General features: G+C 34.8%; 1 protein-coding gene across 2 annotated transcripts in view; it reads right to left on the bottom strand.

The window, feature by feature from the left end:
• Positions 1-26,770, bottom strand: part of RYR2 (ryanodine receptor 2) — a 376,644-nt gene that overhangs the window by 63,630 nt on the left and 286,244 nt on the right. For both annotated transcript variants that reach the window (XM_066178844.1, XM_066178845.1), the window contains 13 exons: positions 25,117-25,238; positions 22,026-22,075; positions 18,235-18,295; positions 16,315-16,553; positions 14,052-14,133; positions 11,857-11,987; positions 9,766-10,086; positions 8,180-8,420; positions 7,681-7,768; positions 6,541-6,633; positions 5,997-6,167; positions 4,946-5,005; positions 683-817 (listed from right to left, as the gene is read on the bottom strand). In XM_066178844.1, coding sequence (XP_066034941.1) covers positions 683-817; positions 4,946-5,005; positions 5,997-6,167; positions 6,541-6,633; positions 7,681-7,768; positions 8,180-8,420; positions 9,766-10,086; positions 11,857-11,987; positions 14,052-14,133; positions 16,315-16,553; positions 18,235-18,295; positions 22,026-22,075; positions 25,117-25,238 — 1,794 coding nt within the window. The remainder of the gene's footprint in view (positions 1-682; positions 818-4,945; positions 5,006-5,996; positions 6,168-6,540; positions 6,634-7,680; positions 7,769-8,179; positions 8,421-9,765; positions 10,087-11,856; positions 11,988-14,051; positions 14,134-16,314; positions 16,554-18,234; positions 18,296-22,025; positions 22,076-25,116; positions 25,239-26,770) is intronic.

Below are 26,770 nucleotides of genomic sequence, written 5' to 3'. Positions count from 1 at the left end.
AGCCTATGGTGTGCAACCAGCAGTGTTCATCTCTGTCATTAGGAACACCCTCAAGGCTAATGTCTTGCTTGTTCACTACATTTTAAAAAGGAAAAAAAAAATAAAACTAAAGTGCAAAATAGATATTAATTCAAAAAGAAAAGTCACAAAAATAACTCATCAACCAGTCATTGACCTGTAAGATGTACCCATATAGGAGATTTTTTTAACTTCATATCTTAAAGAATATGGGAAGGACACAAAATTAAATATAGAATTACTTAAGTAAAAGTTACTGTAGTTTAGGTCACATGGGAAGCTTACATATTAATGAAAAAAATTTAATAATACAATAGAGCTTTGTGCCATATTCTGAAGCAACTTAAAATTTCTGACAGATCTTTTGCAGAAAACATTATTCCTCCAACCTGCTTTCACTGTTTCTTGAATACAGCAAGGAATATATGAGTTTGCCAGATGAGCCAAACAAATTGTTGTTGGAGCTGCTGTAAATACACTGAGAGATACATACGACCATGATACTGGACTACAAAACAGAGGATCAGGCGTGTAAACAGTAGCCATCAAAAGAAAGAAAACAGAATATAACATTAAAAACAGCAGGTAAAGTAGAAATAGAAATGAAAGGGTGAATACTTTTATCCAGATTAAGAAGCAATGGAATTGGTAAAAGGTCTCTAACCTGCTCCAGGTGGAACAGCACATTAGCTATATCAAGGACCCTTTCCACAGTCTTCTCTGGATCTGAGGAATCTTCGGTCCTATTTGGCAAATCTTTGTAAAGTGCCATCTGCCATCTAATGGCGGGATCCTCAAGCTGCAGGAGAAATATTTCACACGTCAAGGCAAAATGTTCCAAACAGTCTAACTGGTTAAGAAACTGAAAGGTAAACTGAAACACTTTATACGGCTAACCTACACTTTTACATGTCTAACCCATACAGCATCCATTACACTGTGAGAACAAGACTAATTTGTGCAATGCTTTGTAAGAGCTTCTATAAAACATTAAGTGTTTTGGGTTGGAAGGCACCTTTAAGGCCATCTAGTTCCAACCCCTCTGCCAAACACAAGGACACCTTCCACAAGACCAGATTTCTCAAAGCCATGTCCAGCTTGGCCTTGAATACTTCCAGAGATGATGCATCCACAGTTTCTGTGGGCAACCTGTCCCACAGAACTAAAACACTAATAATCATACAAATAGAAAAAACATTGGTCAACAAATAGCACTGGCATCAGCAATGAACACAGTATTTGAGGTAAAGTAATGAATATGAGGTACACAGACATAACTTAGTACACTGCCTTTCCCATTATTAAATGAAACAACATTGGAAGTGTTGCTCCAGCTGGGATTACTTAGTTTTCAGTCCCAGAAATTAGCAGCATTGCTATTTAGGTCTATTAAAATTTTTTTTAATTGTTACAAAATCCCAATTTTACTGATTATTAGCTAAAAAATTAAAATCTAATTTGGAAAAATGAAATCAAGATGCATTTGCTTAACAGCCTTCAAATTATAAAGAACTGTAAGAAGCAAAATGGTTTTTATCAAGTTTTTCTCTTTACATTTCTTTTTTTCTAATTCAATAATCTGTAATTCTCTGTTATACAATTGGTGATTTCTTTCTTGGTTTGTTTTGTCTCCCCAGTCCTTCTGCTAATCAAGACTGATGCAACATATTTTGCAACCATTTACTGTGCCAATGACACTGATGACCCGTTTTACTGAGAACTGTGGACAGTGATCATTCCTGATTATGCAGTTACTGTTGAAGACACAGTGGCCTGGATAGCTAAAGAACTTGGGGGGCTAAACCATACAGATTTCCATAGGCCTTGAACTCAACACTTACTTGTCTAAAACTTCTTTGTGGATCCAGATTTCAATTTGTGCCTAAGATGAGACAATAACGCTAATTCACCTCCACAAAACATATTATGATGCATGGTTTACTCAAGTTCCAGGAACGATTAAAAACTTACACAGTCGTTCATTAATAGCTTATTATAACCTAGAAAGCCACATTTTGCAGGCATTTCTTCCACCTTTCGGCTTTTCCATTTCTTAACAACTGTCACATCCACAGTCTTTGTGTGAGCATCTGACTGGATCATCATGAATGGATAGTCCACAAAAGACTTTTTAATCACAGGTGGAGATGTCTTTTGATCTGAGGACTCCTCACATTCTATCAAGGTACAGCTTTTTTGTATAGGTAGTTTTCTAAGGGTATGAGTAGTTGGCATTTCAAGGTGTGAATTAGAATGGCTGGAAGAAGATTTTGGTGACTCGAGCTTCATCCATGTCAAAATGAATGCAAGTTTCGTCATCAATTTCTTGAAATAAAAGGCTTGGTACTGAGTAACAGCATGCAGGCATGCAAGGAAAGGAAAGACAGAAACAGGGTGAAGACAAATGTACAAATGTAGACAAAGGTAGACAAATGCATGAAATAGATGCCACAACATTAATAGCTAAAGATTCAGAAGGATGACTCTCTAACAGTGCAGTACTCCAAAAAGGAATCTAGATAAATTACATTTTAGCTCTTATGTAAATAACAGAATGTTAGGTGTCTGTTAGAAGAAGTGGTTAACAGAAAGCACGATTTGAAGAATATTGCTATGGTTGTAAGAAAACCAGCCTTTCCAAAAGCAGTATTTTTCCTATATTTTGAAAGCCACTTTACACAAACACGACTATAAATAAGTCACATATTGATTCAGAGTAGAAAATAATTTAAATTTATAAAACCATTTGGCTGACATTCCCATTATATCTGACTCAATCAGACAACAAAAGGGTAGTCTATGCATGATGGCACCATTTTTTGTAGCAAGAAACATCTTGTTATTGTTCAAACAATATACTTCACCAAATAGTATATTCAGTATAGTGACTGAATCCTAATGACATCAGAGAATTATGGAATAAACTGCATTGTAATTTGTAAATAACTACTGAATTTAACTTTAGACAATATACTTTAAGTAATTACTTACACACTTACATTTAGCTTTAACTCTAGAATGTGTCACTGATAAATCATCATTTTGTCTGCAGTTTACTTGTCACATACAGGTCTAAATCAGAGCTTTTAAAAGTTAATAAAGCAATATCTAAGCAGCTATAAAATAAAGCTAACTAAAATAGCAGTTTAGTTTTTTATCTATGTATTATGTGGTTCTCTTTCAGATTTTTGTTTTCCACAGGGAATACATTTAAAAGTAGGAAATTCTATAGTCACTGATGAAAAGTTTACAACTAGAAAATGCAACAGTGTGGACTTTGGATTAGCTAAAATTACTTTTGTCTTAATCATCAAGACACTGTGAAATTGCATCCATCTAAGAAATTTAAAAGCACTTTTATTCTCGTGTAGTATAAACAGAGAAGATGTATATAGCTTAACAACAGCAAACTTTTAATTAAAGCATAGGAAGTTTCTGAAGAGAAAGCACAGACCAAGGTATTAGGATGTATCATGACTTCCAGGCAACAAAGCAGTAACAGACAGAAATTTCGTAACAGCAGAATGTATCACTGAAGAAGCAAAACAGAAACTGAAGTAGTTAAAACAGGAGTATAAGTGCTAAATAGCAACATGAAATCCCAGGCAAGACTTGTAACTGCATTGCTCATAAAATGACAATGTACACATATTGAAAATGTCAGAACGGAAATATCTATCATTATCACTAAGAAAACACTGTTGAAGTTTATTCACAAAATCACCTCATGTTCAAAGGTTTTATGTTCATGGCATTCACATTGTTTAAGTACTGTTGTTCTTAAGATCTTCAGAAATGCTTTCTTCCTAGTACTTTTCCTGTGTGTTTTCTGCTTCTGAGTGTACAACAATATTTGCTATATAAGGATAAGTATTTCAAGGTTTTAGGATTTAACCAAACCTTTTGCTTTCAGAGTAAACTTTTCTATGTGCAAACCCTGTATTTAAAGCTATTGGATTAAACACTTTTGTTGTTAACATGGCAGCGACATATAGAAAACATGATGGGAGAAAATTAATCTTCACCTATTCAGCAAAATACATCTCCAACCAGCTCATTAAAAAAACAAAAAAATACTGCCACGCACTGATTGCAGCGGAATCTAGACTTCTGAATGATTCTTAAATAACTGTTCAGAAAAAAAGCACCAGATTTTCAACTCTTATTTACTCTTTTGTGACTTTTTAATAAGCACAAAAGACAGTAGTTTAGTTTTTTTCTCGAGGTGAATAAAACATGCGGTGGGGGAGGAGGTAGAGGAAAATCCTAGGTAAAGCAACATCCATAGGTCCAATTCCATCTTTCTTCAATAGAAAAGAAACATGCAGAATTTTTATTACACTTCCATATTCTGGCTTCTTTTTCTTTATTTGAAACATTAATTAAAGAGTTTATGTTGGCCATTTCAAGACTTTTCCCCTAAAGCTATTCACCTAGCACAAAATGGAATTCAGTAACAAAAACCTATACTTTTCCCCAAAATAGCTTCTTTTCCCAGGGCTGAAAAGCAGGAACCAAACTGAGAAAACTGGACACTTTTCACTTTACAGATTATGCCAAAATGGCATCTTCCTTTTCATTTACACTTCAAGCTGATACTAAGTACCTTTGAGCATTTTGCATTTACACTTTAACTCAAATAATAGTAGGTAGAGTTTAAACAGTGATAGAACTTCTTTCCATCTCCAATTTTGTACTAATGGTGTGAATGGAGAGTAATTTGAAGGGCCATATGCTATTATATATAAAGCATATATACACATATTAAATACCAACCATTTGGCAGTTAACTTGAACAAGTTACTTGACAGAAGAGAATAAGGGTCTACAAGTTATCCTAATTACCCAAGGCAGGTTGTCATTATACAGCACTGAAAAATGAATTCAAAGGAAGAAAACTCAAATTTAAAAACTGCATATAGATTACCTTGCCCTGAAGGTGAAGATTACTGCGGATGACATCTCGTACTTCATCTTCAGTGTCTTTCTGCCAATAGATTACAAATCATATAAGTTAGGAATAGAAGGTAATTAGGAAACGTTGTGATTCATTTATATGTCAGCCTTGGGCTTCTTGATACGATGAATAAATTGACAATGTGAAAGACTGAGAAAAATGTCAGAGACAATTTTTTTCTTACTCAAGCTTGCAGGATCAAGTACCAGATGGCATCATGCATATCTGTTCACAGTAACACACTAAATGTGAGCCTGAATTCAAATTGCTAATATACAAATACTGAAGGTTTGACCAAATAAAACCAGTAACATAAACTGAGTCTTCTATGATTTGAGTTCTGTTTGTTTTGCAGAGCTCTTTTATAGCAATCTTTATACCATTCAGTTCAGCAGTCCAATGGTCATATAACCCCCTAGAGTGTGGAAAGTATTGTAGCTTGAGAAAAGTAGTATATTCCAAATAAACATCAAATTACTGCGCTGTGAGTATATACCCAAAAGAAGCACTTTTAAAACAGTCTATCCCTACACAAATTCTTTCATTCACATGAAAGTGATTAAAAGGAATTAGTTATGATACCGGGCACAGAAGTTAAGAAACAGCTAGTTCTTAGTTTTATGACAATCACAGAATCAACCAGATTAGAAAAGACTTTTGAGATTAAGTCCAACCCAATTTAAGCTTCATAAAATATAACAAACACTACTTTGCATTAAAAATTAGGAGAGAGAAAAAACTAGTTCAGCTGCTAAATACTAACTCTATTAATATACTGATCGTTCTGAAATACATCCATACTGATCATAAGCACATTCAAACTGAAGTGTTTTAAACCATGAAGAAAATATGTAGATATATACCATAATCACCCACTGTGCCCGTATAAAACAAAATTATAATCTTGATTCTTTGTGTCATGCTGTAAGAATGAACACAGGGTGAAATATTCAAAGAATTTAATTAGTAAATTAAATTAGTAAATATTTCAACCTTTTCAAAGTGCAAAAAGAGCACCTACCATGCTAAATCGATTTTTGGCCAGTGCAATCAGCTCTTGGTCTCCAGGAGCACAAATGTTTAGGCCTATTGGAAGCAATCTCTTCAGTGCTGCCACAATGAGAGAGGTCTGCATAGAGTAGCGATCACCCTTACGCTTCATCTTCTTCCTTTCCTGGTCGGAAACTGCTGCCTGCAGAATAAAGAAAAGAGGAAAAAGAAACCCAGTACAATATTAAATAAAAGAATTGCACTAGCAACTTTGTCCTTCTCTCTGGTTTGACAATTTCCTTATTACCTTTACAGGTGTGACCTCATCCAGTGGAACTGGCATTTTAACATTGTCTATAATTTGCAATGCGTTTCTCACATGACTATGTTTTGCATCTCAACCCAGTGTTTTCAACAGATTTCTTTACCAGAAAAAATCCAAAAACAAAAGCAAACCCCCTCTACCCCCTCCCAAAAAAATCAAAGAAAAAAAATCTAACAATAAAAGGTGCTTCTCTAGAGTCCTCCTGACTCCTTTGCTTTGCAAAGACAAAATAGGGAAAACTTGATGCTACCTTAGACATCTTAGATTTGGTGTCACTGATAAGGAAAGACATGTTGTTGATTTCATTTTGTACCACGAAGTTCTGCTCTTCCCTTTTGAAATTCTGGAAATATACAGAAGATCTCAGTTAGAAGCATTTATATAAGTGCTCTATCTAAACACACCTTAAATGAAAATACAAATTAATCCACAAGGTAAAACAAGGGCAGTAAAAATGAACAGATGATCAACAATGTCCTTGAATTTCAGGTTCATTTACATTGCATAACTCAGGTTGTGTATGTTTGGGAATTTTCCCCACACTGGAGAGAAGGAAATGTTTCCCTAGCTGTGAAAAAGACACGATAAAAATCTCACTGCTCCTCCAATTCAACATAAAAATATTGTCCAGGTTTTCCTTACTCATAAATTATTAATTAATTTTTCCCCATTATAAATTTCCACTATATTCAGGTTTATAAGAAAATATTTAAATAAAAGACTGAAATCATGAATACACAGGTGATTTCATTATCCGGTATCTATCTACAGTACAATCACTTTTTGTGCACATTGTTGTTTATAATAAAGCTCACAGTCAAATTCAGGCACAAGTACTGAAGTTACAAGACATCTTGTTCCCCAGACTTGAGAGAATTGAAGCTGTAGCAAATAAAAAAATTTAGTATAGACAGGAGTCCATACAAAGATCTAATGTCTGAAAGAAAATAGACTCTTTTGCGGTTTTCAATTCTTTGCGTTCCAATATTCACTGAATCACGTTTTATTTAAGAATTATCAGTGCGTACTAGGTGTGATTACAAAAAACCTATGGGTTAAAATAATTAAGAAGAAAAAAAAAGAGTAAGGATACAGAATGCAATGAGCTTAATATATTTAAAAAATTCCGAAAAACCAACAAAGGAAGTAAACAACAAACCCATTAACAAACCAGAATGTGAAAGAAAAATATCTTCTATCAGTCTACTATGCTAAAAAATACCTACCTAATTCTCCTATCTTCTCTGCCATTTCAAAAGTGTCAGAAATGTCAGTCATTAATACCTTCCCACCTGCAGTTTTGCTTCTGTCATTAAAAGTGTTTTACAAACATAACCACTAAATAACTGATCTACCTATTAAAACAAGTATTTGCCAAGGAATTACTTACATGAGATTTTGACCAGTAAATGAAGACCTCAGCCACCATGCGGAAGAGCTCTTCTGCTTCAGGATTGGGCTCTTTAAGCCACTTTGCCCTAAAATTTGGTAAAAGGGTGAAAAGGGGGATAATCCTCATTTTCTTTATGCTTTGAAATCACTTTCCAACATTTTACAAGGATAAAAGTCAACAAAACCAATAATATATGCTTTTTATCCTCTTTTGGTAGCAGTGGCTTTTTGACGTCCTATTTCAAAACCCTTAAAATCCTTTAATATTAATCCTAATTCTAATCCAATAGATCTGGACTGCAATTTTGTTTTGTTTTCTTCTCAAAAAGACCCCAGCTCCTCCTAAAAGTCAGAAAGCATTAGCTTGAGCAACTGTAAGATTGTCAGACTGAGTAAAAGCCACTTTAATTCAGCGCTAGGCACATCAAGGGATAATAGGCGGTATCAATAAAAAGGAAGGTTTTATGAGTTTCATTGACCTATTCCTCTCCACATACCTGTTATAGTCCACAAATCTAATCAACAAAGGGTAGAAGGCATAGAGGTCCCGTGCCAAAGTGGTGAACTCATCTAGGATGAGCAGTTCAGCCTCCGACATGTCACCTCTGCCTTCTGCTCTTAGATGTTCTTCATCCGATACAACCACTGCTGCCTTTTTCTTTAGTTTATCCATCAGTGGAAGGAAGTGTGTCTTTAAGAGCTGTGGCTTCGCTTTACTTATGATGGGCTGGGAAAACACTATTTAAGGCAATGAATATTATAATATATACCTGGCTGCACAACATAACTAAAATCTTTTCCCGCTTTCTTGAATCTTACTTCTAGGGTACAAAGCCAAATCCTGCCCCCATTAAAATCAGCAGAAGTTTTGCCAAGAATTAAATGTGGTCAGGATTTCACAAATTCAATTCACTTTGTCTGAGGGCAGAAATTGCAACTTCACAGACTAAGGCTGCAAGATCATAAAACTTCAAACACCTCTTTATTGGTATTCCGTCAGCATGGGATTTGTCTGCATAGTTTTATTGAGCAATGTCGAAGTTGTTTAATGGCATGGATGGATACAACTACATAGTGCTCACACAAGTTTTTTCAGCTACTGGCTTCTGCTTTGAACCTTGCTTGAGTGAAGGGGAATTGGAAAGCATGCTCTGATTATTTGAAAACCCATGGAAACAGCTTGCCTGTATTTCCCCAGCACACTAAGTCCTGTATGTAGACAGATGGGAGTGATGCAACTGATTCATTTCAGACTTGTTAGCACAAGCTTTTTGAAAATCTACTCATAAGAAAAATTATGTAAATTAGCACTTCAACTGGGTCCATTGGTACCAAACCATTTGTTACACACTGATTAAATTACATAGAATTTTAGGCAGTTGCCACCTATTCTTAGAATGCATTACATTACTAACTCTCAAAACACTAGGAATTCTTAATGCTACCATGAATGAAATTACTACTACAGTAAATACTGAAAAGTAATAAGACAGTCTAATTGAAAAACTGAATGCACACCACTGAAGTGACTTTTCCTCAGAGATTGTAACACTGAGAATTGAAGTGTTTTTAAATGAATTTCAAGTTGTTCACAAGATGAAGTCAACGTAACTATTACTAAAACAACATGAGAATTTTGACATTTCATTGTAATGGATATATTAGATATACACCTTCAAACCCAGGTTTTAAAGATTCAGCACTCATACAGAATAGCAAGGAACTGTATAATGCCTGCAGATGAAAACTTGCTATATAATGAAAATGGAGCTAATTTACTATAGTCATTGAATTTAACATACTGCAAAAGGCATATGTGTATATTCTCAGGAAAAATAGTCTAATGTACTTCTTATATTGCTTATAGAGAGATTAAAACATTCTGCTTACACTGCCATTTCCTTATACTTAGTTTTTCTGGCTCATTAAGATCTGAATTGTTTAAAAATGTAAAAATATGACTGTTCTTTTATTTCAACTTTAACAGGGTAAATACAGAGTGATTCAGAGTCTGGGTGTGTGTATACACATTCTGAAGATACACACACATTTGCTTGTTTATTAATTTATTTTCACATCTTACCTGCCAATCTCTTCATCCAGGCTCCTTCATCAATACCAAGGTTGTTATAGATGATTTTCAATATGTTACCCAACAGAGTGTTCATGTGCTCTGATGTCAAGGCTGTGCAACACATTTCAGCCTTGTCAGGATTGTTCTCCGGCCCATGCTCCCACCAGTGTGACATGTAACTGCACAGCATAGGCAGAATGACTTCCATGATATGTGGCATCTGCGTGTAACGAATACCGGACTCTGCCAGTTCCACTATTTCTTCCATTAGCTTCACCAAGGAAGGAATATTTGGGCAAACCTCTTCTACACTAGTTGGCAAATTGAGAACTATTGAAAAAAGAAAAAAAAAAAAATCAAAAAAATAGGTCATAAAAGAAAACAAATTTTTTTGTTGTATTTCTATTCAGTACAACTTCTGTTTTCTGTTTATATTTGCAACCTTGCAATTCAAAGGAAACATACCAAACACAAAAATAAAAAATGTATCCTTTCATACTGGTGAGCAATAAACTGTTTATTTGAACAGTTCTGTAATTAAAATTCCTATATTGAAGCTTTCAAATGTAAATATTGTGGAATTAATTCAGGGAAGTCAGACGCATTTTTCTATACACAAAATAAAGCTTAAATTTCAAAATCCCTTCCAGTTAAGTTTTGCAGTTCAGGAAACTGATACAATAAAATATCTCTCAACAACACATCAGCTGAGACCTCGAATTCTAATAGAACAAGCAGAAGCCACTGCGTATCCTAATAAATTGCGCAGATTTGAGAAACTGATTCTAGAGATGAACATGTGATTGTAAACGTTTATTTTTTAATTAATTTGAATTTTTAGTTCCTTCCTCTGAAAAAGCACTGCAGTTGCCTTGATTTTTGAGGCAGTTTCTTTCAACTACAAAAAAATTACCTGCAAGCACAATCTGTAGCTCCAAACAATGACAAAGCTCCAAAAGCTCCAAAACAGGCACAAACAATGACATACAGAGGTACCTATAGAGCAAAAATCTAGCCTGCAACTTGTGAATATGAATGTCTCTACCAGCATTCCACAACTCCTTGTACTAAGGCCAGTCTTTTTAGCAAAGCAGTATCTTCTATTTAGAGCAAATATTATTTCACACAGACATCACACACTCTCCTTAAAGACTATGCAATTTTGGAAAAGAAATTCAATTTTTTGTTAAAAATCATGACAATTGTCGTTCCAGATATATTAAAGTAGATAGAATATATGGCAAGCATGCATAATTGTTGATATTTTCAAGTTCGGATACTAGAGCTCCTTGGACAATAAATGTGCTATGTTTCCTTTCTTAAAAAATAAAGGTGAAGTTATAAAATTATTGCCATTATAAACTGGCATCTTATATGAACAGTGTCATCTCTGTGTATCTGTAATAAGATTCAGACTTAGCAAAAATGCAGAGCTTGTAACGTTCTACTGCAACTTCCTTTTATTGCAGGAACAGTCTGTGCATGTGGCCTTACTCAACAATCATGTTGCAGCATAAGAAACATCAAAAATGGAAAAAAAAGATATATGCAAAGTAAACATACATAACGTCACTGCAAAGTATCTGTATTGCCTTTTATGTCAAACAAAATAAAAACCAATCTACATAAAACTATGCAATTTTTTTACTTTATAAGGGCATAATATGCAATTAATACAGCAAAGCTATTTTCCTTCGGTTGCAAGTATGTATGTTTTAGGGACCCAATATTGTTTATGTAAACGGAGGAAACCAAAGCTACTGATGACAATGCATAATTTTATGATTAAATATAGAATATCTGCGGTACTAAAAATGTGCAAAGTCTCTTCATTAATTCAATTACAAAGTGTTATTTTGAGAATAGTATCACAAAATTAAAATATCAGTAACATTGGGAATGTAAAATGATCAGTTTATCAGATTTAGAAATTGATTAGAAAATTGATTTAGAAAGAAAGATTTAGACCAGAAATACAACCATGAAATTACAAGAAAATTCTTGCACTATAAAATGTATGCAAAACCACATGTCTTAAGGCAATCAGCATTCATAGTGAAATCATGTTTTCATAATCATGATGTCAGTTTCTGGAAATACCTGCTCTATCTCTCGCATTCTTGGTATTGTAGATTGAATAGATGTTATGTTTGTTCAAATGAGTTTCCAAAAAAGCCACTGGAAAGGCCCCTGAGAAAGCAGCCAAGCACTCTCCTAGTGCTGATCGTTGCCTGTGAATCAACAAACACCATTAATGACACACATCGTTGATCATAGAGCCACAGAATGGGTAAGGTTGGAAGGGATCACCAGTGGAGTCACCTGGTAAGTACTGACTGACCACACCTTGGGGTTGTATTCTGAGAGGAATGTATTTCAAAGAGAGAAGCCACAACATTATTGGGATCCTCAGCACAAGAACATGTAATAGAAATTGAAGTCTAGCAACCCTCTGCTAATATATGAATTATATGTAAAGACATAAAATGTCAAAGGTAGCCCACACACCTTACAGAAAATGAAAAACCTGCAGGGGAAACCAAAGTAATTGTAAAAATGCCTTCTGTTCTATTACTTTCCTCTCAGCTTTACTGACTGTATAATCCCTGTTATTAAGAAAAAGCTACTTGATAGAACAAGAGACCAAAATCAACTATCATTTTATGTAAGTGATATTTAGTTTTTCTGAAAAATAATGATAATCACTTTCATGCTTAGTCTAGTATGAAAGTCAGGTTCTTCAGTGAGAGGAAAATTGCTTCTAATGATCAAGAACTCAGAAATTTTATCACAAAGACATTGCTTTAATATTTTCAAATATATGACATTTATTTGACAATCAAAATTCTTAGTGTGTCAAAATTTTTAAAAACCTATTTCGAGGGAAAAGTAAACGATGGCCTGTCACTTCACTTAGGTTCCTCACAAGACAGTTAAACCAGTCTTTCTAATTTTCAATTGAACTGATCCCAGCAGAATTTAGAGAGGTGAGAAATCCCTAACTGAAACCAAATCAAACATGTGATAGAAATCCAAGAGAATTTGATCTCAGGAGAATCATAAACTTTCAAGTTAAAAGGAAAAAAAAACAAACCTCAAAACTGATCTTGTTATTTAACAAGGTTCAAAAGGTTCATCCTCAGTCTACAGTTTATCTCAGTCTGGGAGATTTTATTCTTTCTAGATCTAACTCATTAAACTTGATTTTGTTAAATCTAACTTCATTTCCATTATTATTCATACTGTTTTCTCCTTCTTCCTTTTTTTCCCCTTTTCATTAAGTCTTCATAAGCAAAACATCCATCCATCACACACAACTGTGAAGAGCATGCTATGCACTTTTTGATTGCAATGATGGTGGCAGACAAGCATACACAAAAATTGTCCCTTTCACTGATATATTTTATCTTCAAAACAAATCCCATATCCTTTATTTGCCAAACAGCAAAACAAATTAATTTTATGTCCTTAATGAAATCAATGAGACCTGATTTTCCACAGATTTGGGGGTTTTTTTTACTTAAACATTGGTCCCAATGATTTTTCATATTGTTGCCTATGATACCACCACCAGGTAAGCAAGGGTATGTCATGGGGTTGCTCTGGAGTTATGCACAGGTTGATCTGCTGGAGAGTATCAGTTCCTAGACAGTGAACTTCCTAGATTACTGTTGCAAATATCTGAAATGAATGAAATCTGTTTAGCCTTCCTTCGGAACAGTGTTAATCACTACAGTGCAACTATTCAGTTTTAGGAACTGAATTTTTCTAGGTATCTCTATTTTTTGACCAAACATGGCTTGCACAGACCAAATGTAACTTGGAGGGGGGTTAGCAGATACAGAGATGCATAAATTGCAATGCCTCATTTACCTGAGTAAGTGAGCTAGAAAAGAAACAGTATTGTACAAATGACAAAGTAAATTAAATTTAGGGTAATGAGAAAGAAATATACATCACAATTAAACATTATAGAAGCAAGAATACAACAATTGCTGAAATGAATGACATAATTTTACAATATCTCAGTTAACCCTCAAATCAAGTGCTGTTTATTATAAAGTTAGATAATTTCATTTGTAATTTGTAAGAAAAAAATTTTGACAAATATATAATGCAATATTTCAAGCATATTATAGTAAATGCACCTGCATTCCATTTAACATCTGAGCACATCTGTATTTTCTTACAAGATATCTTTCCAATACTCTCCTACATTAATTTCTGAACTGCAAATTCATAATGTGAAATGTAAATGCAAATTTTAAAAACAGAAGAACTATTTTCCTTCTTACCTCTCTACATAGATACTCTTGCTGGTTCCCAGAGCATATAAACTGTCCAAAATTCTGTAACAGGAGACTTGAACATCATCCACTAAAGAGAAGAAGAAAAATGATATTGACAAAGAGATTTTTTTGCAATATAGTCCCAAAGAATTAAAATAAATTTCTTTCGACAATACCAGAATTTAAAATATTAAGCTAACAAAGCCAGTCCACAGAAATCACCCACTAAATACAAAAAGTCTTTGGATGTCCCAGTGACACTTCTTACTCAATACTTCCATTTACTTAAATATCATGTTAATAGCTAAAACAGTAAACCTATTTCACTAGAGCACTAATTTTATTAAATTAATGGCATACCAACTCTTTACACATGGCACCTTTAAAAATAGAACACCATTGTGCAAAATAAAGGCAATCCTGTTAAACAGATATTTGGTTATTTTAGTCACAGTTTATATATTTTTTTTAAATTTAGGTACTGATACCAGCTAATAACATGCACTTAATTTACACTTCAAACTTATAAAGGATTAAAAACAATAAATAATTCTTTAGTCCATATGAATACTTCACCAAAGGATGTTTTAAAATTATCAGGTAATTCAGTCATAAAACTGTGAGAATAATCTTAAAATCTATTTGAAAACATGTTTTTGTAATGCACTCTGCAGCAACAGGGTAACAACAGTGTAAGTACCACCAAGAAGGACAACACTCTCATTCTTGCTATAGATATCTTTTGTAGTCTCTTCTGCAGTGCTAATATCATCCCTCACCATGCAATGAATGAAATATTGTGAGTAAAACAGGGTAAGACTTCATGGGCTGGGAGAGCCTACAAGGTATTGCATCAATGACCCAGTCCTTTACTGTACTGTGATTTTAGTTCAGATCGTCTTGGAGTTAAGTGTTTTTACATCGTAATAGTAACCTCAGGCAGACTGACCTGTCTTTGCACACAATCCACGCACAGAGTATACTTCATAACTAGTACTTTCAAGTACAAGCACCAGGTCAAGATGCTTGTACAAATAAGATAAATCCTACTCTTAACAAAATTTAAAGACAAGTTGTGTGTAAGAAAAATTAGTCTTTCCATTATGCTCTAGACAAAACAAACTCAATTTTTAAAAATTATTCTTTCTCAGTTGATGGATTCTAAATTGGATGTTTTACACCGATGTGATGTATGGAGAATAGCTGATTAAGAACACCAACCTAAGTGATAAAGAATTTAAAGCTAAATATTAAGTTCCAAAACATGGGATACCAGAGACCAAAAATTATTCAAGGCATGAACATGTTGATGCCTGAAAAACTAGTTTAGGATGAACAAATTGCTTTTTCTGGATACCATCACAGTCTCTGGAATTTTACAGAAATATTTTAATGAAAAAAGTGGATATTTACATCTCATGACTTCCAAATCCATCCATACAACTCCAAATTTTTGAAGAGTTATTTTAAGACTACTTTAAATAATACTTTTTACAGATTCTAAAAAGCGAAAAAATGTAGCTCAGTGTTCTTTTCTTCCAGATCCTTCTCATGGATTTTCATAACTGAGTTGTTTCTGCAGGGCAGGATTTCCCCCTTTAGTATCATCTGGACTGTGATATTTCTGTGAGTTCCTAAAATATATAAAATTAAAGTTTTGTGCACAGACTGCAGACTCTGCAAAATTTTGGGTTCAGGAAAATAAAGGACCACTGAATCCACTAGAATCAGAACCTACACAGAAATCCGATATGCAAGCTTTCATACACATTCCCTTCTCTGGTGTCTGAATTCTTCAGGAGCTCCTTACACTTTTCCCTTTTCCCTTGAATTTTCAGAATTTAAGGACCCACCCAGATGCCCCTCCAACTGAAACTGAGGTGCTTGTATAATGGTGTAGCATAATTCTTGTAGTGTAACCTTATTTATAGACAGAGTAAAGACAAAGTAACTTACACAAAGTGAATTCTCACACATGAAGAAAGTCACAGTAAATTTGGGATAAAGTTATAAACAAAATTGATCCTTCTGACTTTGTAATCATGGACACATCTGCTTTAATATTTATTTAGAGTCCACTAAAACCTGCAGTCTGTTTTTGGTTGATTGCTGCAAATGTTTGATTAAATCAATAATTTCTTTTTCAAAATGTCATGGGATTTGTCCTTCTTTATTAGAATTGATGGTCTAGTAATGCTTACTACATGACACTATGGACATTTTAATTGCATGGACCTTCTACATACATATACTATAATATGATACATACATATCAAATCTTCCCCAAACTGGTGCTGTCCAATATGCTCAAATAACGAAGATAGCACGGGCAGGAGAGCAACTGTGGTATAATTAATGATTTGTGTAACTCCTTTTGGCTGGTTTCTGCTGTGTGTAAACTGGCCTTGCTTAAGATTTTCCATTGTTTTCTCCAGATCCTCAGCAGCATTGTCCAAAAATGCTCTCAATGCCATCCTAACAGATTCCAGACCAGTCTTCATCACAGTCCTGTTCATAGCACGCAAAAAGAACAAAGAAGAATATTCTGTTAGACAAGCATAGCATAAAGCTTAGTCTTGGATTATATGAAACAGAGATCTGAAGAAAAATCTTTCATCTTTTAACATTGTAAAATCACCTCAGAGCAGAATAACTGACTGAAAACAAATTTGATAGGTATCCTGCAGAACGCAAGGATACTTTATCTGTTTTCCCACAGAGCAAACAGTCCTTCAAAATTTATAAAGTGATTCATTTGCCTTCAGAGAGGTAAAAAAATAAGTAGTACATAAGAAAAGGAAGAATTACTAAGTCTGTGATTTCTGACTCTAGAGAGAGAAGAACTGTCTCAAGCTGGAACTCAGAAAATCTGCCTGATTACAATGGTCACATTTCTGTCTCCAGATCAACGGCATCAGAAGGGAATTAGTAAAAACAACCACATCAGTTAAAATCAAATCAGTCAATCAATGCATTCATTATGTAACCATAGCACCATAACCCATGATGTAAAGATATAATCCAGGAGAATTAATACCTCATATGATTTAACTAGTGCATTTACAAAGATCCTTTGTTTAAGGAAAGTCTCTGTTTAGGTGTGCGTGAAATAAATTGAGGTGATGTTCTTCTGTAAATTGAGTATCAGTCCAGTTCTTTTAGTCTGATTGTTTTAAAGAGTGAATATATACAGTTTCAAGAGCAGTACCTTTAAACTTCCATGTTACCTTCATTAATTCCTTAATCTCCCTCTGGAGCTATTTTCACATCTCTACAAAGAGCTGAATTAGTGACCTTCACTTTTATCTCTATTCTGTCTGTGTGATTGCACGGACTATGGATAACTTAGGATAAAAAAGCAAGATATTGTAAACTGAAGGCATACCATGCAAAAGCTGAGCCATATTAATGGCCGGGATCATGACTCTATCCCCTAGCAAATGGAATATAAAACTTGTCCATAAAAGCAACTGCAAAGATATTGAGAAAAATAACTTTCTGCAAATAATGCAGTCAATTGTTTTGAGATTGAATGCAAAGTGAAAACAGTTACCTTAAAATATCCATAGAGGCAGTTTAAGCTACCATATTTTGTTTAAAGCTGCAAAGATCTAAAGATCAACTATTGCCAGAGATGGCTGACTTTACAAGTAAATGAAAAGCAACACATTGCACTCCAATATATCAAGGTTGTCAACCATGAACCTCACAATAACAGCTCAAGCAGCTCAATTTAGCACAAAAGTAACACTAAATTCTAGGCAAAGGGTTTGGGTTTTTTTCAAATTAGAACCTGAATTAATTTTCCAAAGAAGACACTCTATAAGACAGACTTACTGTGCATTTAACTCCTGAATTTTTTTATTAAACAGTGTAAGGAAAATAAAAAAAATATTTCCAACTTTATTGTGATTTTGAGAAAGTCACATGAGTAAAACTACATAAACTAACAGCCAGAAATTTCTGGACACCACTGATCCATAATGAAGTTTAAAGTGCAACCTACAAATAGTGTCCTGTCAAATCCTAGTAACTGACCTGTTTTGCAATGGGAATTCTTTTCAGCACTGTAACTTTGTGAGTGTTGAAATTCTGCAGCCTTACACAGGCAGCCTAAGTGTACCTGCACAGTGCTTTCTTCAGTGATTTTCCTTTAGAAAGTGACTTTAGAAAATATAATCAGTATTACCTCGCATCCAAGGTCTGTCCAAGTATGTGAAGACAGTTGACTATTGATGTTGCATCGTTTCCTAGAGAGGGAGGAAAATTATCCACCAATTAAGCTGAGCAGAGTGCATAGCTTCTTGATATGCTGCTAACTGTACCTCTGGATTTAATGAAAGAATAAATGACAGAGCAGAAGAGCAACTGAACTTCTGCATAATTTCAAGTTAAAAAACATGCAGTTTTTTGTCTTAGCCTTGTTTACACAAATGCAGTAACTAGAGGCAGGAAAGCATCTCTCCTAAAATAGCTGAGGCAGTAAAGATGGAAGCACTTAAATGTGGGGTTAATTAGAGCTCCAGTGTATTGTCTGGTTTCTATCTGATTTCTCTAAGTTTTGCTTTAATTAATTCAAGTTTATCTGATTATTTATCTTCCCTCTCTCAGTAACATAAAAGTTGTTAACTTTACAAAGTTGCTATTGCAGGAAGAGAACAGTCATAAAAAAATGTCATTAAAAAAGTTAGTTCCCTGGTGTTCTCCATAGTCTGCAGTCATTTATAGCTTAATTTCGTCTACACGAATAACAGTCCCTGACATAATACACATATTCTGTAATTATTTTCCCATTTAGGTATGTAAAAAGAGGACTTACACACAACAAGCCTTCAATACATATGTACATCCCAAAATGCTGCCATGTACAAGCCTCTTACCTCTAAGATCAATTTTTTAAGTACAGAACAGATGAATGCTACACAAATTTCAACCACAGACTATTTTTAAATTTACTTTTTAAAATTAAATTATGCAAAAATAAAACTGCCTTTTCTTGCTTCCCTTTAAATTCTCGATTGAAAAAAAAAAAAAGTAGAAACAAATTGAATGTTTAAGAAAGATTTCTGAAAATAATTCTATCTGCATACAGTGATACAGCATACCATATTTTCTCACTGGTCGGTGGTTATTTCTTAAAAATACAAGCAAACATCCAAGTAAAATTAGTAATTGTTTCAGTGAACTAGAGATTTTAAAGGATAAATTGCAAGCAAGGTGTGGGAGGCTCGTTGCAGCACCAAGAAAGTTGTTCTATGCTACTACCAAAATTAGGAAATACTGTTGTGGTGTTCATCCACAGCAGATTAAACAAATCTGAACCACCGCTTCCATGGCTGCCTCAGCCAGGCAGCCTCACCTTTTTTTCACTAGCACATGTGATCATGCAATGGTACAGCAAGCAGATAAGAAAGCTGAGGTGACCTAAAAAAAATACTAACAAAATTACTACCCCAAAAGATTAGGGATTTTTTTCAGATCAAACTTTTTCCCTTATTATTTAATGCTCTGGTGATAGGAAAGCCCGTGCTGATGACAATAGCATAGGACTGTGCTAATGACTACAGGTATGGAGGGAAGTACTCAAAGTACACCAAGCTGTGGATTAGACCATCACAGGATCACGGGATGGCTTGGGTTGGAAGGAGCCTTAATCATCTAGATCCAACCTCCTGCTGTGCAGAGGGACACCTTCCACTAGACAAGGCTTGCTGAAAGCACCATCCAACTGAGCCTGAACACTTCCAGGGATGGGGCAGCCACAAATTCTCACTAACCTGCTCCAGAATATAACAGCCTACTGGAAGTTAAAACAGCATAAAAATTGAATCAAGCTACTTATACAAATTTGGGGTTTAAATTTGAGAAAATATAACTCAATATGCTCAATTCACCAAAATTTTTCACTGAAATCTTACAGTTTCTGCCCAGTAATACTAATGAAAAACAATCAATACAGTCTTCCTGATACACAGCCAGAGCTCTCAAAAAATAAATTATTGTAGTCAAAATCTATTTTCACATTGTAAAGCAACAATGATTCCATGCTGAATGATAATTCCATAATCTCAATGAAACTCTCAGATATCAAATGTGATTATTTAAGTTCACTCTGTAAGACATGCATGCTTAATTTCTCATTTTAACAAACTCCTTTATACATCTTAAACTACATGACTTGCACTAACGATTTTCATAAATGCAGCTGTATATTTAGAAGTACCATTCAAATTCACAGTGATATAAAATACCTGTACAGCAAAACTACATAGCATTGTGATATTTGTTATAGCAAACTTCACACTATCCATAAAAGTTATTATTGAGCAACGCTTGCTCAGAGAAGATGCCTTCAAAATGCACAAATAACTTTCTAGGCCCCAGCTGTGCTCAGTTATGGGCATTTTCACCTCTTTCACACAGTCTTTGTCTTCACTGGAGTAAGTGCAACTCCCTTAATCCGATTTTTCTCACATCATGCAAATCATTTGCAAGGGAAGACAAACTATAAAGTGACTTGGACTTGAGTTATTAAGTCCACAGAAAATAACCCAATCATGGTCTGTAGTCTCACAATGACCCTGTCACAATTCATGCCAAAACTATTGTGTTGACATAAAGATTTTGTACTCTGTTAGTTACTGCAGTCTAGGAAAAGAGTTAAAAAACAAACTGTAGCCATCACAAATAATCAGCTGATCCTATCTGACTTATCTCCTAGCACTAGAACCCAGGCAAACAACAGGAAATAAGCCAGCTGAGGTGTGGAATAGAAAAGATGTTTTCTTTAGCATTGAAGAAAGTTACATTGACTTAGGTTTTTAATTTCAACCATTCATTTTAGAAAAAAAAATCTGAAAACCAAATGCACAAATAACAAAAAAGAGTTCCAAAATTTTAATAGTATACCTGAGCTAGTTCATTCTTTGAAGAAACAACCTAGGGTATAAATCAGAGTTTATTGTGCAGGCTTGTGACATATTCCACCCTTCAGGAAAAGCTGAAACAATGCCACACAGCTGCAGAAATAACTCCATTCCTCCTACGATCTTTTGGCTTTATAGGCAAATCCACTCAGCTCCTCCCAAAATATTTAAAAGTGATTATGCCAAAAAACCTTCCAATCTTTCTTCTTAGTTTAATGGTTTTCATTATGGTCTGTAAAATTTTTAAACACCACACTGCTGCAGCGAGTTTCTTCTTTTCAAATTGAATGAAATATGCAAGAATTCAGTTAGATGCATGTTATCATAATCAAATTCTAATTGGCTAGATAATTACCCAATTAGGTATTTTCATGGATGCTCAAGTTTGCACTGCATCCATCATAGAAGCCATGTATGCATAGGATGTACTATTCCAACTCTCCTAGCACCACGGCACAAGGAAAAATTGCAAAGAAAATGAATGTGCCAGACATTGCATACAATGTATACACTTGATAGGGACTTCAAATTGAGTTCAGTTCAGTGATTTTCACACGGCATAAGACAAACACCGAGCTCCTGCCGAGGTCACATAATACCAAAAAGAGAGTACACATGCATATGTGGAGTCAAGCATGTCTGGTAATATTCAAGAATTCCACAGAACAGAACTGAGCATTTCAGCCAACTTCTAATTTTCCTTCATGACTTTCCAATAGAAATGTGCAGTTCTAATTGTCAAATGTTTTTCCCAAATGATTTAGAATAATATTACAAATCAGTAATTTTAATTTACTCATCAGAATTCTTTGATGCGATAATGAAACCCAAATAGTAAAACTAAAAAACCCCAACCCACCCCAAACTGATAACTACTAAAGCTTTTTATTCCACTTAAAAAAGTCTTTGATCTACCAGTCTAAACAATTTGTGGTCTGTGTAGACCATGCATTTCAGCCATGCAGCATGCAACAAAGCAGCACTTAACACAATGCAAAAATGGCAAAGAAAACCAAGTGATGGCCATGCTAGTATTTGTCAAGGGTCTCCTTACCAAACAGTGAAATCCTATGCCTGACAAGAACTCCAAGTTTGCAGAACAGGCTGAAGACAAAAGAAAAATAAAAGAGAAGAGAAGGGAAAAGGAAAAAAAAATAAGGGAGGGAGGGGGGAAAGAAAGAAAAAATAACAGCTGATATATGAGCAGGAAAAGCAACATGATGTCACGCAGAAAGAATCAATTGTCTGAGCAGAATGTGGGACAGAATACTAAAGAAAGAGTTTTCAAGTGCATATCCTTAACAAACATGGTTAAATAAGCACATATTATAATTTAAAAAAAAAAAAAAAACAAACAAAAAAACTAAAAGCAAAGCTAATTAATATAAAAGCGTTCTATACAGTAACTCACAAGGAAATAACCATCAAAGCTTTAAAAAGTAAAATATGGTCATTGTGCTACATAGGATACCACTAACAATTTGAAAACATAAGGTAAGGGAATCAGATTAACTGAGGTGTGTGATGGTAACTGTTTAACTAATTCAATTAGGATCTTATAAACTTGAACACAGCAAGAATTCCTTTTGAAATAAGTTTTTTGAAATATCACCTCTTACATGGTTTAAAACAATTTGATCAATGACTTTGTTTCACATATTTGAACTACTTCCTGTTCTGATGAATAGCACTCCATTGCGAAAAAAAAAGAGTGAAATTTTACATTAATTCATAGAAGCAGGAGCAAACTGCCCTACCCAAATTGACCTCAGCTCCAGATTAAGGAGGTTTTAGATCAATCTTCATTATCTGTTTTGGTGGGAGAATTTTCACCATGAACATCCATTTTGGTGTTATTATTTTATGCTGCAAACCCCTTCATCTGCTATAAACGACATGAACAATATCATGTCATTTTATTAAGCTACTTAATTAATAGGCCCACTGGCTATTTATTAGCCTCTGATTTAAAAGCAAAAGATAGAATAAGCATGTCTGCACAGCCTATGAATGAGATCTGAACATGCTGTTCCATTGACAGACAAGAGTACAGAGTCAAATGGAAACATTTATGCCCAGAATCACAACAGCCAGGTTAATGTGGCATTGAATCCAGCTAATTAGCCAATGCAGTGATCCACTCTAGCAACAGGAACTGCTCTGTTTTAGGAATGAGTCTGCTTGGTTTGTTTTTGGGGATCTTTGTTCACTTTTTATTCCATGATGCAGACATATATTATATATTCTTTTATGAGGATCTTGGATCACCAAGTCCACCAGGAAAAGCTGTAGAGAAGCATGTTAGCATCATAGAATTTGTGCCCATTCTGGAGAAGACATAAATAGCTCACCACTCTATCTTATATTCTGACATACAAATGTTACTCAACTGACTGCACCACTCAGTAGATGCTATGCTTTCACAAAGTGAGACTAAAACTGTTATTTACAGTGCTTTTAGTTGAGGTCAAATACATAAATAAATAAATAAATAAATAAAAATAACTCCAAATTTCCAATACCTAGATGGATGTTCAGAACCAATTTCACACAACTATGGTAGCTCAAGAACTTGTAACATGGTCTACTGGATGAGAAATTCAAAAAACCCCATCATGAAGAGGTTGGTTACAAATACAACAGAATACAATGTCACATTTCATGAAGAAGCCTGACCCATATTTTCCATCATAATAGATCTGGATTTACTATATTTTCTGAATATGGAATAGTTTTTGCATATGCTAAGACTTTTACTGCATTATCATTACCCAAAATTATACTCTTCTATAGCTTAATGAATGCAAGTTTCTCTTTATGGGAGAAGGAAAGCAGCCAGGAGTTGCCCTTAGCTTGAAACAAATTCTGTGTAGGAAGTATACTCAATAGGATTAGCTATTATTCATCCAAGGTTTCCCTGTATCTATTTTCTTCACCTTGGCTGACACATCTCCCTGGCGCATAACCCAACGGCAACAGCTCTGATCTTTTGGCAGGACTATGTATTTGGGAATCTCAAAGAGCTATAGAGCATATGTGCATAAATCCTGTGTCAGATATATCAGCAGGTATCCCGATATATCTGACACATCCCAGAAGTAGGGAGTTGATTGGCATATCTTAACAGCTGTAAAAATACTGTTATCCAGGACATTACAGACAGAAAATTAGCAGTTCGTAAGACTGGAAAACTATTTATATGCATCCATTTTGAAACAGTTTTTAAATCCCTTGAAGAACAGCATTCAGATAAGCTGCCAGATCAGATTAGTTCATGAGATGACGCAAAGTCAAGATAGCCATTACTTACTCCAGCTTAATATTGTGGTAGAAACTTCACTCAGTATTCACACAATCTTGTAAGCCCTGTATGTCTGCATGACCACCAAAAGGCTGTCAGCCTCAAAATACAGCAATACAATATTGCATGGTTTATGCCCAAGAGCAGCCAAGAAGGCAACCATCATACATCTCCACATTACAGGTATTCAAGAGGTCCTGTGTGAAGCTTGTAATCCATCTTACTAAATGGGAAATGTGGGTTTCAACTCAATCATAACAGAAATTAGATGAAAACATCTTAGAGAGATGGTCTTAAAAACAGAGTAACTTCAGGGAAAGAACCAAGTATTTATGTGATAGTACTACTCACTACTATTTACAAAACTAAAGAGCAGAAAGAATGCAGCTCCCTTATTTTTATGATGGACATTAATAATGATATTAATTGAAACTCGACTACAAATAAGCTAGCTTTCTAAATCTAACATAAAATTCTGCAGGTGCAATTATTTCAGTATATACTTATTTCTAACAGTGAAAACTGATATATAATTGTATAGCCTGTGCCACAAACTGTGCAAGTGTTTCGCTGCTGGATATAAGGATAAATTGAAGTTCCCTGCATGCTAAAATCACCACCTTTCAAATAGCACATAATAATAACTCTGTACTCTTCTCCATTTTATACAATGAATTTTCCTAACGGGAAAAGAAAGTTTAATTGTGTTTAAGTGAAAATGTTTAATTGGTGTGTACACAAAAATATCTCTGTGCCTCCCATTTCTCACTTTCCCACAATCAACTGCTGCTTTTTAAAGACCAACACATATATGCATAGAGATTAATATTATTTTAAGCTTTACCTTGTCACCATTTCTTTTTCTTTATTAGAAGCATGGCCTCCACTGCTGAGAGGCCTACTTGCTGAAGATAAGAAATACAGGCGATGATTTTTAAAATACTGATCAATCAAAGGGAGCACAACCTGAAATTACATCAGAAAGAGTGGTTATCTCAGGACCTTCTTTACTATGGTCTGTATTACACATTGTAAGCCACAACTAAAGACAGGAGATTTCAAACAGGTTTTCTGTCTTAATACTTCTGTTTGGATTTTTTTCTTTAATAGCTCTTCCTGTGAATTTGTTTAATATTCAAGGCACTTTATATGTCATCAAGAAAGGCAGCAGAAAAAAAAATTACATTATCTGGGACATTTCATTATATACTGAGACTTATCTGTGGTTTTCTTAGGAGGGGTACAAGGCAAAAAGTATAAATTAATTTTATATCAAAATTTAATTTTTTTCCTATACCACATAACCAAATACCACTGTTGCTCCTTGTTCCTTTTAATGTAGGTTTAAAAAAATTCACCTACAACTGTCAGCATTCTAGGAGCACTTAGTTCTAGATTTTCATATAAAACTCCCAAAACAACCTCACTTTCTAAGGGCTTGTGCCACAGACATTTTCTTATTTACTTCCTGCAGTGATTATTTCTAAGTGCCCACTACAGGTGTCAGCCAGGAGGACATCAAAAATAAACAGCCAAAAAGAAAACTTGAAATTGGTTCCTTTTTGGAGCATGGTTCACAAGAGAGTGGAATGCTAGCTTCTCAGTCAATGAGCTTGGCAGATAATACCACATGGAAGTACGCAAAGGCATTGAAGTAACAACTTACTGCAAAGGATACCAGGGTTAGAAAATGCTGCAAACAGTTGCCTTGTCTTATTCACTAATGAATTCAAAAGGCATTTTGAATATGCAAATATCATACAAGCCTTTATGTGTGAAAGGCATCAGCAGATTTTCTTGGTTTATTATGTGTAAAATCGTGACAGAAAAATGAGAATTGTGTTGAGAGGAATTTCATGACTGTTAGGAGAAGGGGGAAGGAGAAGTACAAAGTCCTACACTTGGAGAGGAGTAAGTCCAGTTACCAGCACACACTGAGGGCTAATCAGCTGAAAAGCAGTTTTTCAAAGAAGGACCAGGGGATCTTCAGTGGACAGTAACCAGACCATGAGCCAAAACGCAATCTTATTGCAAAGGCAGCCAACAGCATCCTGGATTGAACTAGACAGAGTGCTTGTCAGCAGATCCAGGGAGGGGGTTATTCCTCTCTACTCAACTTTGGTGAGACCACATCTGAAGTGCTGTATCTGGTTTTGGGCTCCCCAGTCCAAGAGAAACACTGACATACTGGAGAGAGGCCAGTAAAGGGTCACAAAGATAAATAAGGAACTAGAAGATCTTTCAAATGACAAGGGATTGAGGAAGCTGAGACCCTAACCTGGAGAAGAGAAGGCTAAGGGAGGATCCCATCAGTTTGTGTAAATATCTGAAGGGAGGGGGTAAAGAAGATGGACCCAAGCTCTTTTCAACTGTGACAATCAATGAGCACAAACTGAAACATGGTAGGTTCTCTCAGACCATCAGGAGACACTTTTTTACTGTCAGGGTGACTGAGCACTGGCACAGGTTGCCCAGAGAGATTGTGGAGTCTCTACCCC

Source organism: Chamaea fasciata, unplaced genomic scaffold, assembly GCF_029207755.1.
Source record: "Chamaea fasciata isolate MVZ Bird 193981 ecotype frontalis unplaced genomic scaffold, bChaFas1.0.hap1 SCAF_3, whole genome shotgun sequence".
NCBI classification, from domain to species: Eukaryota; Metazoa; Chordata; class Aves; order Passeriformes; family Sylviidae; genus Chamaea; species Chamaea fasciata.
The sequence above is the reverse complement of the archived record's forward strand: the minus strand, read 5'-3'. Positions and strand labels throughout refer to the sequence as shown.